At 39.1% G+C, this 11,867-nt stretch overlaps 1 protein-coding gene across 1 annotated transcript; it reads right to left on the bottom strand.

Moving 5' to 3' along the window:
* Nucleotides 1-1,538: 1,538 nt before the first annotated feature.
* dlx2b (distal-less homeobox 2b) lies at nt 1,539-3,670 on the bottom strand. Its single transcript, XM_046837118.1, has 3 exons — nt 3,145-3,670; nt 2,386-2,570; nt 1,539-2,284 (listed from the first exon to the last, which is right to left on the bottom strand). Exons 1-3 carry the CDS (start codon nt 3,470-3,472, stop codon nt 1,970-1,972), a joined length of 828 nt encoding a protein of 275 aa, XP_046693074.1. The 5' UTR covers nt 3,473-3,670; the 3' UTR covers nt 1,539-1,969.
* Nucleotides 3,671-11,867: the final 8,197 nt, after the last annotated feature.

Below are 11,867 nucleotides of genomic sequence, written 5' to 3'. Positions count from 1 at the left end.
AATACTATCAATGATGCGCCTTGACGCATGCAGACCCCCACGTCTGCATTTGCGCTTAGTAGTGACCCGTACATCAGTATTGCAACAGGTTGCAAAATATGTACAATACCATACCTTCTTCTTTATGACACAGAATCAGAATAATATTGCAGACCCACTAGTACTTCTATGCTTTGCACTAAAAGACAGAGACATGGCAGCCAGTAAGTATACGTTCTCATTGGACCGGAGGTGTGCGGTCTGAGAAGGTCCAGCCGCTTCCTCTCTTTCAGCCGCCTCAAGGCGTCGTTTCTGCTTCCTCCACTTCTACCACGAGTTGTCTATATAAATAAGGACATCCTTATTTATGCAATAAAACTACATATATACTCTTAAAAGATATACTAAGCTGCACTTTCTCTTGTCGCAGGACACGTACCTTTCTACCTGAAATGCCTATAAATCTATAAAAGTAATATATATATAAAGTACTGTAACAAAGCTGAATCTCAGACTCAGGAAGCAGATCTTAATGACCATGAAGGGGGCACCACATACCCTTTTATACACTCTTTATTGTCTATAAAGTGTTACGTGGGAACTTTAAGGGTACCTGTTCTGTTCCTTTAATATAGTACCTTTTAAATAAGTATATAACCTGACATTAAGGACCACTCCAATAGTGCTATACACTGCCTACACGTTTTGTAGTGAAAGACAAATAAAAAGTAAGGCAAATAGAAATATTTTTAATTCTTGCATTTTTGAGTGTAGGTAAAGATTTCCCAATGAAGGTATAAAATATGGCAACCCAGTCTCACTACATTTCGTGATATAGTCACGAAATTTAATCTATTGATTCGTGTTCACGGACACGAATTTCCTTTTTTTTTTCGTGTCACTCGTCACGACTTTTCCATCAAATGTATTTCAATACGATGTATCTTTCGTGCCTCTGCCACATTTTTTCTTTCTGCCACTGGGCACTACAGACGCTGTATTGAAATACATTAGATGGAAAGTCGAGACTGGTTGAATATGCATCCTTAATTCAGCCAGGCCAGCTTTATTTCTGAGTTTATATTTAGAAATTCTGCACAGAAAATGAATAAATAAAAACGTAGTAGTGTGTTCTTGTTGCTAATTTGTTGCTAAGAATCACTGGATAATAAAGAGCCCTTGTAAAGGGAATTTAAATGGAATTGGAAATCCCTCTCCTGTGGGGTTTTACATATGGATTCCCCTAAACCGAATAAACCCTAAGAAATAATTATAGCTTTTACATTTTCTAAGAGTGTATTGTACTTGATATTATGCAGGAAAACTTCATGCCTTGTCTACACGCAGTCCCAGTTTGTAAAAAATACGCTTATTTCTAACCCCTTTAAGGGTCCTGTGCACTTAAAGACACTGAGTGTTCATTTCCACAAGTCCCTATATTTGTGTTTGAGTTATTTTCTGCCTCAACCAACAGTAAAAACCCACCACCAGTTTCTCTGCGGTTTATTTGTCTTTCATTGCAGCCACGTTGTGAAGTTAAAGTCAGTCAGACACAGTTCTAGGTCGACATCAAAATGCATGTTTTTTCCTTTTTTTTTATTGTGAGTACAAGTTGTATAAACAGCATGATATTTTACTCTGTAGGCCTAATATAGTCTGATAGGGGGAACAAAATTGCAATGCAACGCAATAAAAGGCTACCCGTTTTTTTTTCTACTTGGCATGTGATTTGTCCCACTGTCCTGCGACTGCAAACAAAAACCAAATAAATAAATAGAAAAATAATTTAATGAGTCGATTTCGCTCATGCGCATTCGAGCACGCCACGGAAATCCATAGCAAATGGAAATAATAATAAAAAATAATAATAAAAAAACCCACGAAAAATTGCATGTCGGAGTCAGTGTTTCTTCTTCTCTCCATGCTTGCATGTGCACTACAAGTTCATTGTCCTGTAACAGGTGCACTGATAGACACCTAGAGTTCACGACTAGAAAATGGCACCAGCGCTCATGGAGTTGTGATGGATTTGCGAGAGCGTGTTTGGCTGTAAATGCGCGTTCGTGGATGAGTACCATGGATAGTTGGACAAATATGATGGTGCTGTGGTGTTGGGTGGACCAGTGGTCTGCTCTGTGGTAGAGTCCCCGTCTCCTTGTTGATTTGCGGGGAAATCCCAGGAGGTATGCGGGGGAGGAGACGCCGTAGGAGATTCACCTGAACCCACGTGTTGCTCGGGTGGAATCTCCCCATTTTTCCACAACTTTTTGAACTTGGAGCGCCGGTTCTGAAACCAGATCTTCACCTGCGTAAAATCAAGAGAAAAACAAAATATCAGAAATCACACTTTGGAAAACAGTGGGTCGATAGAGCTACAATGAATACGTGCATCATGAGATTGCTGACCTGAGTCTGCGTGAGGCCCAGAGAAGCTGCAAGCTCTGCGCGCTCCGGGAGCGCCAAGTACTGGGTCTTCTGGAAGCGGCGTTGGAGAGCAGCCAGCTGGAAGCTCGAGTAGATGGTTCGCGGTTTCCGGACTTTCTTTGGCTTGCCATTCACCATGCGCACCTCCGGCTCACTTTCGTCTTTCTCTAACCCGAGACACACATAAAACTTTGCTCACCATACTGCATATACCCAGTATATGTAGATGTAGAGGTTGGAAAGTTTCTGCTAGTTAGATAAAGTGGTCGGGAAAGTTAGTCCTTTCTCTAGAAACGCGCACCACAATGTTTCCAACCTCTACATTTCTTCCACAAGTCTACACTGCAATTATTACTTGTTTAAACTTCGTATTTTTTTCCTCCAGTTTTTTTTTTTATTTGTTTAGCTTGCTTTGTTATGCTTTTTGGCAAATAATTTTTTGCAAGCTTTTTTTTTTTTCCAAAGTGTAAATAATAATAATCAAAAAATACACATGCAGATTTCTTTCTCTCTTTCTCTATTAAGGTTAAGACTTTTTTTTTTTTTTTTACCTTTTTTAACTTCTGCCTTTATTGAATCTTTAACATGCAATTAGGCCATTTGTTTTATCAGCTATTTACTTACTACTCCCTTCTTTTTCTCCTCAAATGATTTTTAATCATTTCACAAGCAACTGAATTTCTGTAGTTGGACACAATGTGCCCAATCTCTATAGCGCACGGATGCGCACCGGATCTTTACCTGGCTCTGTGGGAGTGGGTGATGAAGAACCGGGTCCGTAAGCGCCATAAGCACCGTATGAAGAGCCGAAGCCCATGTCGTATGGTTTGGGGCTGTAGGATCCGGCGCTCACTCCTCCGCCATGGGAGTAAGAGTAGGAGGCAAGCTGCGCGTAAGCCGCCGTTCCTGCGCAATTTGCGCTCTGAGGAACGCTGTAGAAACTGCTGTCGGTGACCGTTGACACTGGCAGTGTGGGAGAGTCCTGAGACTTGTGCACGGCGCTGAAGTTGCTGGAGGTAAGATGTGTTGTGTGCATATCCGAACCAAGGCTATCCAAAACCGCGGTCATCTCTCCAGCTCTGCTCCTGGGAATTAACCTTCGCAGTATATAAAACAGCAACAAACTGATAATACTCCCACTTGGGTATATGGTTATGATCCGATGGCTTTTTAAACTTGCCGTTCAGTGAAGGATGTTTCACCTGGTAGAGGCAGTGCTGCACAGGAGCCCTTGCTGAAGTCTCATAATACACTGCTGCTGGTGCTTTGGCTCTCCGGGTCCCTGTGTTCCAGATAGGAGTGGGTGGAGTCAAACTAATGGGCGGACACATCACATGGGGCAGCATGTGAGGAACCAATAGATGGAGGATGAATGGATGGATGGATGAATAGACACATGGATAGATGGAAAGAGGAATTGGAATTACTTGGAGAAGAATAATTCTGAATAAGTAAATATTTGATTTCATTCATACAGTTTCATTAAATGAGAAACACTTTTCATTTCTAACAGAGGTAAAAACAAAGTTTGTAACTTGCCTCAGCCCTCTGACATCAAACCTGTTATGATGTCAGAGGGCTGGAGCAGTCAAGGACAGGATGTCATTTATAATGTCAGAAGGCTCTTATGATGTCAGAGGGTTTATTTGACTTTTCAAATAAACTCAAGCATCTAATCAAGCAACTAATCCTGAATCCCCAAGATCACATTAGAAAAAAGGGCAACTCTAAAACCACTAATGGTTAATTTGTTTTAAATCTTAAAATCTTTTAAATTTCTGCCTATGATATTTAATGAAGACAGTAAATATTACTTCTACAAAAACAGGAACATTTTAATCAGATTGTAAAGCAAAAGGTGGAAAAGAATCTTTGTAACAGTTCAAACTACATACCTGGGCCCTTTAGTTGAACTAAAAGCTAAATCACTGCAAAAGCAATGCACAATTAACTGATAAAAAGTATACAAGACCAAAAGGCAGTGGGTAATTACATAAAATATATATATCAATAATTTATTCTATATTTATTATTAAAAAGTGGTAGCTCAGTGGTTAAGGTGCTGGGTTACTGATAGGAAGGTTGGGGGTTCAAGTACTGGTATCATGAAGCTGCCACCCTTGGGCCCTTGAGCAAGGCCCTTAACCCTCTGTGCTTCAGGGGCACTGCATCATGGTTGACCCTCCATTCTGACCCCAGCTTTTGAACAAGCTGCGATATGTGAAGAAAATAATTTCACTGTGATGTAATGTACTGTATATGTGACAAATAAAAGCTATTCTATTGGAGACTTGGAACACAGCCTGGAACAGTCTATTCCAGGGAAAGTTCTTGGTGAGAGTCCACCTAACCTTTGAGAGGTGGGAGAAAACCAGAGAACGTGGGCTTGAACCTGGAGCTGTGAAGCAATAAGGCATTGAGTCCTTAGAGTGGCCTTGTCCTTAAATTATTATTATTATTATTATTATTATTATTATTATTATTATTATTATTATTAGTAGTAGTAGTAGTAGTAGTAGTAGTATTAGTAATAGTAGGATGAGGATGAGGAGGAGGAAGAGGAGGATGAGTAATAGGAGTAGTAGTAGTAGTAGTAGTGATAGGAGGATGAGGAGGAGGAAGAGGAGGAGGAGTATTAGTAGTATTAGTAGTAGTAGTAGTAGTAGTAGTAGTAATAGTAGTAGTAGTAGTAGTAGTAGTAATAGGAGGATGAGGAGGAGGAAGAGGAGGAGTAGTAGTAGTAGTAGTAGTAGTAATAGGAGGATGAGGAGGAGGAGGAGGAGGAGGATAATAGTAGTAGTAGTAGTAGTAGTAGAAGTAGTAGTAGTAGTAGTAGTAATAGGAGGATGAGGATGAGGAAGAGGAGGAGTAATAGTAGTAGTAGTAGTAGTAGTAGTAGTAGTAATAGGAGGATGAGGAGGAGGAAGAGGAGGAGTAATAGTAGTAGTAGTAGTAGTAGTAGTAGTAGTAATAGGAGGATGAGGAGGAGGAAGAGGAGGAGGAGTAATAGTAGTAGTAGTAGTGAAGTAGTAGTAGTAGTAGTAGTAGTAATAGGAGGATGAGGAGGAGGAGGAAGAGGAGGAGGAGTAATAGTAGTAGTAGTAGTAGTAGAAGTAGTAGTAGTAGTAGTAGTAATAGGAGGATGAGGATGAGGAAGAGGAGGAGGAGTAATAGTAGTAGTAGTAGTAGTAGTAGTAGTAATAGGAGGATGAGGAGGAGGAAGAGGAGGAGGAGTAATAGTAGTAGTAGTAGTAGTAGTAGTAGTAGTAATAGGAGGATGAGGAGGAGGAAGAGGAGGAGGAGGAGTAATAGTAGTAGTAGTAGTAAGTAGTAGTAGTAGTAGTAGTAGTAGTAATAGGAGGATGAGGAGGAGGAGGAAGAGGAGGAGGAGTAATAGTAGTAGTAGTAGTAGTAGAAGTAGTAGTAGTAGCAGTAGTAGTAGTAGTAGTAGTAATGAGGAGGATGAGGAGGAGGAGTAATAGTAGTAGTAGTAGTAGTAGTAGTAGTAGTAGTAGTAGTAGTAATAGGAGGATGAGGAGGAGGAAGAGGAGGAGGAGTAATAGTAGTAGTAGTAGTAGTAGTAGTAGTAGTAGTAGTAGTAGTAGTAATAGGAGGATGAGGAGGAGGAAGAGGAGGAGGAGTAATAGTAGTAGTAGTAGTAGTAGAAGTAGTAGTAGTAGTAGTAGTAGTAGTAGTAGTAATAGGAGGATGAGGATGAGGAAGAGGAGGAGGAGTAATAGTAGTAGTAGTAGTAGTAGTAGTAGTAGTAGTATTAGTAATAGGAGGATGAGGAGGAGGAAGAGGAGGAATTTTCTTTTATGGCGTATTGACCTGTTTCATCAACACATGCTGTCGTACTATATCAGTGTTTTCCTTGTTGTTGTTTTTTTTTTTTTTCTTTTTCCTTCCCTTCCTTTCCTCAAGTTCTGGATTACAGCAGTTATGAACATTATAAAGATCACAGAATATTAAATCACCAGAAAACCAAGACCTATAATGAAAAAGTTCATCATCAGAGACCATCAAACTCGTCTGAGAAGTCCTTAAATCACATCATATAATTGATTAAGGCTTTTCAAACTGTGATATCAACTAAAATGGAAGTGATTCAACTGAAAATTATTCGTTTTGTAACACAAGACAATGAGTCTGAAATCAGTCGGATTTCAGCTACTCTCTGTTAGCACTCATTATCAAACGCGGCTTGCCACCTACCGGACAAAGCGGGAAATGCAACGCATGAGGAACGCGCACGCGCACTGGCGCCTGAACGCAGACGGCGCCACTCAGTCGCCTCTGCCTCCTCAGGTGAGCAAAATAGCAATTTACCTCCGGTAAACACCGGGGATAGAAAAAAGCTCATAGGCCACCTGATGCCCTGTCGCGCCAAACGCCCCCCTAAAACGCCCCAACAAGTGGCAATTTTCTCTGAGTCTCCTGTCAGGGCCACTGAGGTCGGGAAAGACTACATATTAATTTCAGGATACTCAGCTGAGCAGCTAGGCCTTTGGCTGCCGAAAATGCCAGCGTTACAGTTTAAAGGAGATTTCACCTTGAGCCTTGTAATACCCTGGGACAGTAAAGCTTGTTGGGGTTATTTCAGCTCAGTCTTTATCTCACTGTGTCCATTCTCATGGTACCAAACATCCCACCATCTCAAACCACCCCAGAAACTATTTTGTACTCAAGATTTTTACTCAACAGTGTTATTCTGGAGAATTCAAACATCATATGGCCCAAATTGTAAGGAGACCAATTACTGATTGTACCTCTTCTGCTGCAGTACATGTTTTTTGACATACCACTGACGCCAATGTACATGGATCAACAGTAACTAGAGATACATTCTTAGCACAACATTGTTGTGTGTGTGTGTGTGTGTGTGTGGAGGGGGGTTGTTTTACAACACCTCTGTTTCAATGCTGAATTGGGAAACATCTTCCAACCAAAAATATCCAGTGCGACTGCCATAACCATGGGTCTTGGTGGCTTGGAAAGCTTGCTTGCAAGGTTTTAAGATTGAATCTACTAAAATTACAGGCCATGTGAATGAGTGGCAAGTGGTAAAAATAACAAAAACTGATGAAAATGAACGAATAAAAATATATACGATGTAAACGAATGTAAGTTAGTGAGAAAAATCTATGAAGAGACTTTTGATGCGATCAGGCAATAATCTGTTTTTATTGCATTCTTTAATGATAATAATATGAATGTATTATATTAATAATAATTTCTTATTTATTCCTCTATTTTATATTCTTTCTTATTTTGTTACTTTTTATGTCATGGACTACTGTAATTATTAACAGCGCAGAATGTCGTACCGTATGATTAGATACATGACAAATAACATTTTAATTATATCTTGCTAGGTACCTGTGAAAAGGTAGGATATATTAAGCAGGAAGGGAAAAGTCAGTTCTAAAAGTTGATGTGTTGGATGCAGAAAAAATGGGCAAGCATAAGGAATTAATTGATTTTGATAAGAGTTAAATTTAATTGTGGATCCTTTTTTTTTTTTTTTGCTGCATTGCTGCAGAGTAAGTATTTCTCTTAATGTCAACAGTAAAAAAGGTTTTGATTTTGCCTCCAGATTTCTTTAATCTCAGACTGATTGAGCATCTATGTGAGGTGCTGGAGAAAAAGAAAGTCTGATCCATGGAGACCCCACCTCTGAACTTACAAGACATAAAATATCGGTTGCTAACATCTAACATCTTGGTGTCATGAATAGGAAAATCTATCTACAGTATCTCACTAAAGTAAGTACACCCCTCACATTTCAGCAACCATTTTAGTAGATCCTCTCAAGGGACAATACTATAGAAATGAGACTTGGATATATTCACTCAACAAACAGGGATTATTGTCAAAATAGCTGGCAGCAAAAGTGAGTACACCCCAAGCGACAACAGCTGTATGTCGCTTAACCATGCAAAGCCACATGACATCCCATTCATCATTATCATGTTTTTGTCTGCTTGACAGGACCAGACAAATTTGTGTTTCTCAAGTTAGAGCAGTTCAAATTTGGTGCTTTGAGTACAATTGTCTCGTACTGACCACTGGATGTTCAAACTGAGGTCATACAGAGGTTTTCCAAAATGGGTTCCACTCAGAACAGACCTCACAAAGGTCCATCAAAGAGGATTAGTCCTCATGCTGTGTGTCAGGGGCAGAAGCTGGCTTAAAAAAAACAGATGCATAAATACTGCCAGCGTTGCTTTAGAGGTTTCAACCATACAAGTCTGTTAGCATGGGCGTCTTCTCAGAAAGAAGCCTCTTCCAAAACTGGCTCACAAGAAAGCCTGCAAACAGTTTGCTGAAGACAGCCTGTCTAAGAGCATGAATTACTGGAACCATGTCCTGTGGTCTGATAAGACTAAGATAAACATAAGCAGAAGGTGGAGATGCGCCATGTGTTTAGCACCAGCAGCTCTGTGATGTCATTATGGAGGAGTGGAAGAGAATCCCAACAACAACCTGTGCAGCTTTGGTGAATTCCATGCCCAGGAGGATTAAAGCAGTGATAGATATCAATGGTGCTTCACACAAAATATTGACACTTTGGACACTGGTTTGACATGTTCGCTTAGGGTGTACTTTTGTTGCCAGGTATTTGAACAATAATGGCTGTATGTTGAGTTATTTTTAGAGGACAGTAAATCTGTACTGATATACAAGCTGCACATTGACTACTATTAAACATCCAAGATTCATTCCTATAGTTTTGTCTCTTGAGAAGATACTAAAATGGTAGCAGAAATGTGAGGGATGCACTCACATTTGTGGAATACTATACCATCTATCTATCTATCTATCTATCTATCTATCTATCTATCTATCTATCTATCTATCTATCTATCTATCTATCTATCTATCTATCTATCTATCTATCTATCTATCTAGATACAATAAATTGAATTTACTTGTCATAGCTTCAGGCAGTTGTAGATGATTTTTTAGTACATTAGTGCAATATTTCCTGCTTGACTTTATGTATTTTAATATACTTTAAGACGTACAATTTCTACATCTAAAAAAAAAAATTGTTTCGTTTGAACTATTGTTCTCAAAGTGTAGTTCTAGAACTGTGGCGCCCCAGTGAGGTGGCAAATGATTACTGCATGTGCTCTTCCACGTACACAAACACAATTCTTACCATTCTTAAATAGCATTCCCCTCTGCATAATTAATTTTTTTAATTTAGTGTTTACATGCAGATCACATGTTATATGACGTTAGTAGTTGTTATGTAGTTTCATTCCATGATTTCAGTACATACATTTCTTTAATGGTCAAGAGGTTCCTTGCTTTTGCAGACTGGTTTTGCATTGGAATATAATGGAGAAATTGCAAACTGAGGTTCTACCAGAAGAGCAAATAAAAGAAGGCATACCTAAAAAATAATAAACTAAACACACACCAAAGCCTTTAGATGTAATCATCTCACAATAATATAACAAACATATATAAGTGGTATCTTAAAGCTTTCTTTTATTGTGCCTTTATAATGTACATTCCAATAATATGTGGGTCCTGAGAGTAGCACCCTGAGGACAAAGTATGTTTAGTTCCTTTTGATAAAAAAGGTTCAAACCGAGCATTTCCAAAAAATACTTGGCCCAACAACCTTCAGATGAAGGTTGATTATTATTTACTGTATTGTACATAATAACTAGTCATTCTTCTGTACGTTTCTTGAAGTGTTGCAGGAAAATGTTACCACAAGATGGCACTGTTTAATACCCGTTTGGTCTCAGTAAGCATTCTTTAAAAAACAAAAAACAAAACTCGTCCCAAGTCCTCACCAATGGAAAGAGCAACCTCACAGCTGATCCAGACTCATCTTACAGTAGCATTACTGCGTTACTCCCATGATGACTGGCCTTTTTTCAGATTACAGGGCAGACTTGTAGAATTGCTGATACAGATCTACATCATACCTGGGTGGTGATTACTCATTCAAAGCCACACAGATTGCCTTATACATGGTCATGTAAGCTTTAAAGCTCAGCCTGCTTTATAACAGGACTGATGAGTGAATGTGACGGTTTAAGGTCAGTGTGAAAAGAACATCCAGGCTACACACTTCACACGAGAGACATTTACAGCCAAAGATTTCCAAATAAAGGGAAGTGAGCGAGCGCCTGTGTGTGGATTCTTGGAGTATACTTCAAAGCTTGCGTTTCACCTGGCTTTCATCAGTAGAAATACCAATACTGTAAAAAACAAAGGCGTCTCATCCCCATGTTTGCAGGCATGCTGCTGCTGTGTGAAGGATATTTCTGTCAGTCATAAAGAGATTGTTGGGGAAAATGGGTTTTTCTTTAAACCCTTTTGCCAGTGTTGTTACTGCTGCAAAATTGTTTTAGATGGACAATTTGTCTTTTGGTCTGCGATATGTTCTAGACATGTAGATGTTATCTGGGTTCTGTTTGTAATAAAAAAAAAAGATAGGAGCATTGGATAGACACATGCTGTAACAAGTCGTAAACAGAATATAAGGCTTGAGTTACACAATGTACTATCGAGTGTAGGGAACATCACATGAAATCATGTAGATGATCTGGTAGTGTTTGAAATGCGAGGTAGTGGCACTGTCATGCCAGAACAGATTTGTGTCTCTTAATTCCAGTAATTCTACTGTATAATTATTTATTTTTGCTTGCAACATTGTTAGTACATATGGCTGTGATGGTCATGTCTGTACATACTTTTGCACATATTGAACATGCTAAAAAAGGCAGATATAAAATTCTGTCTGAAGTCAATGTATTTTCTGTTAGTTATGTTGATGTATGTTGAAGTGTACAGTTTCACACTTTATAAAGGCATTTTTTATACACCTGTCAAATAAATAACCTGTACACTCTATAATTAACTGCAGCATCTTAATATATTCTATTGATAGTTATTGAATAGTTATAACTATTCATAGTTATTCATTATAAATTAAAATATTTGTTAAATAAGAACAAGCACTAGCATGAATGTTAGTCATAGTCATATCTAAAGGCGACTATTCTTTATGCTTGAATCATCATCCATATCAGCCATTATATTATTTATTTGTGTGTCATTTCCCGTAGGAGCTGCCTGCCAAACCCAACTGATCATGATTAATAAAGCATTGTACCAACCAGACTTCCTGTGTTTGTCAGCCGACAGGGAGGAGCAGAGTGTCTTTCCACTTTCGCCACTGTTTTGTCCATACATGAATAAAGGAGTGGAGCTGAGAAAGTGAACTCTGAGTTATTGTTGCAATAATCACCTTATTTCACTCTCTGATCTGGCTTTCTTATCTCTCTTTAACCTTATCTCATGCATTCTTTGATTTTTTTTATCTCTTTTTCTCCCCCCCCCTCTGCCAGCTCTGACTCCATGATATGGCGAGCACACCTGTGTGTCCATGTCCGTGCTTTCAGGCATATTGTTTCCAGATGAGAAAGAATTCTCAG

This window comes from Silurus meridionalis, chromosome 24 (assembly GCF_014805685.1).
Source record: "Silurus meridionalis isolate SWU-2019-XX chromosome 24, ASM1480568v1, whole genome shotgun sequence".
Lineage (NCBI taxonomy): Eukaryota > Metazoa > Chordata > Actinopteri > Siluriformes > Siluridae > Silurus > Silurus meridionalis.
This window is presented reverse-complemented; position numbering and strand designations above follow the sequence as displayed.

What these genes read in the sequence shown, in the direction of transcription:
- dlx2b (XM_046837118.1), bottom strand. Translation starts at nt 3,472, where the DNA reads ATGACCGCGGTTTTGGATAGCCTTGGTTCGGATATGCACACAACACAT. An exon ending in ACCCACTCCCACAGAGCCAG is followed by an intron (nt 2,571 to 3,144) that starts GTAAAGATCCGG and finishes GTCTCGGGTTAG; the next exon opens with AGAAAGACGAAAGTGAGCCG. An exon ending in TGGGCCTCACGCAGACTCAG is followed by an intron (nt 2,285 to 2,385) that starts GTCAGCAATCTC and finishes GATTTTACGCAG; the next exon opens with GTGAAGATCTGGTTTCAGAA.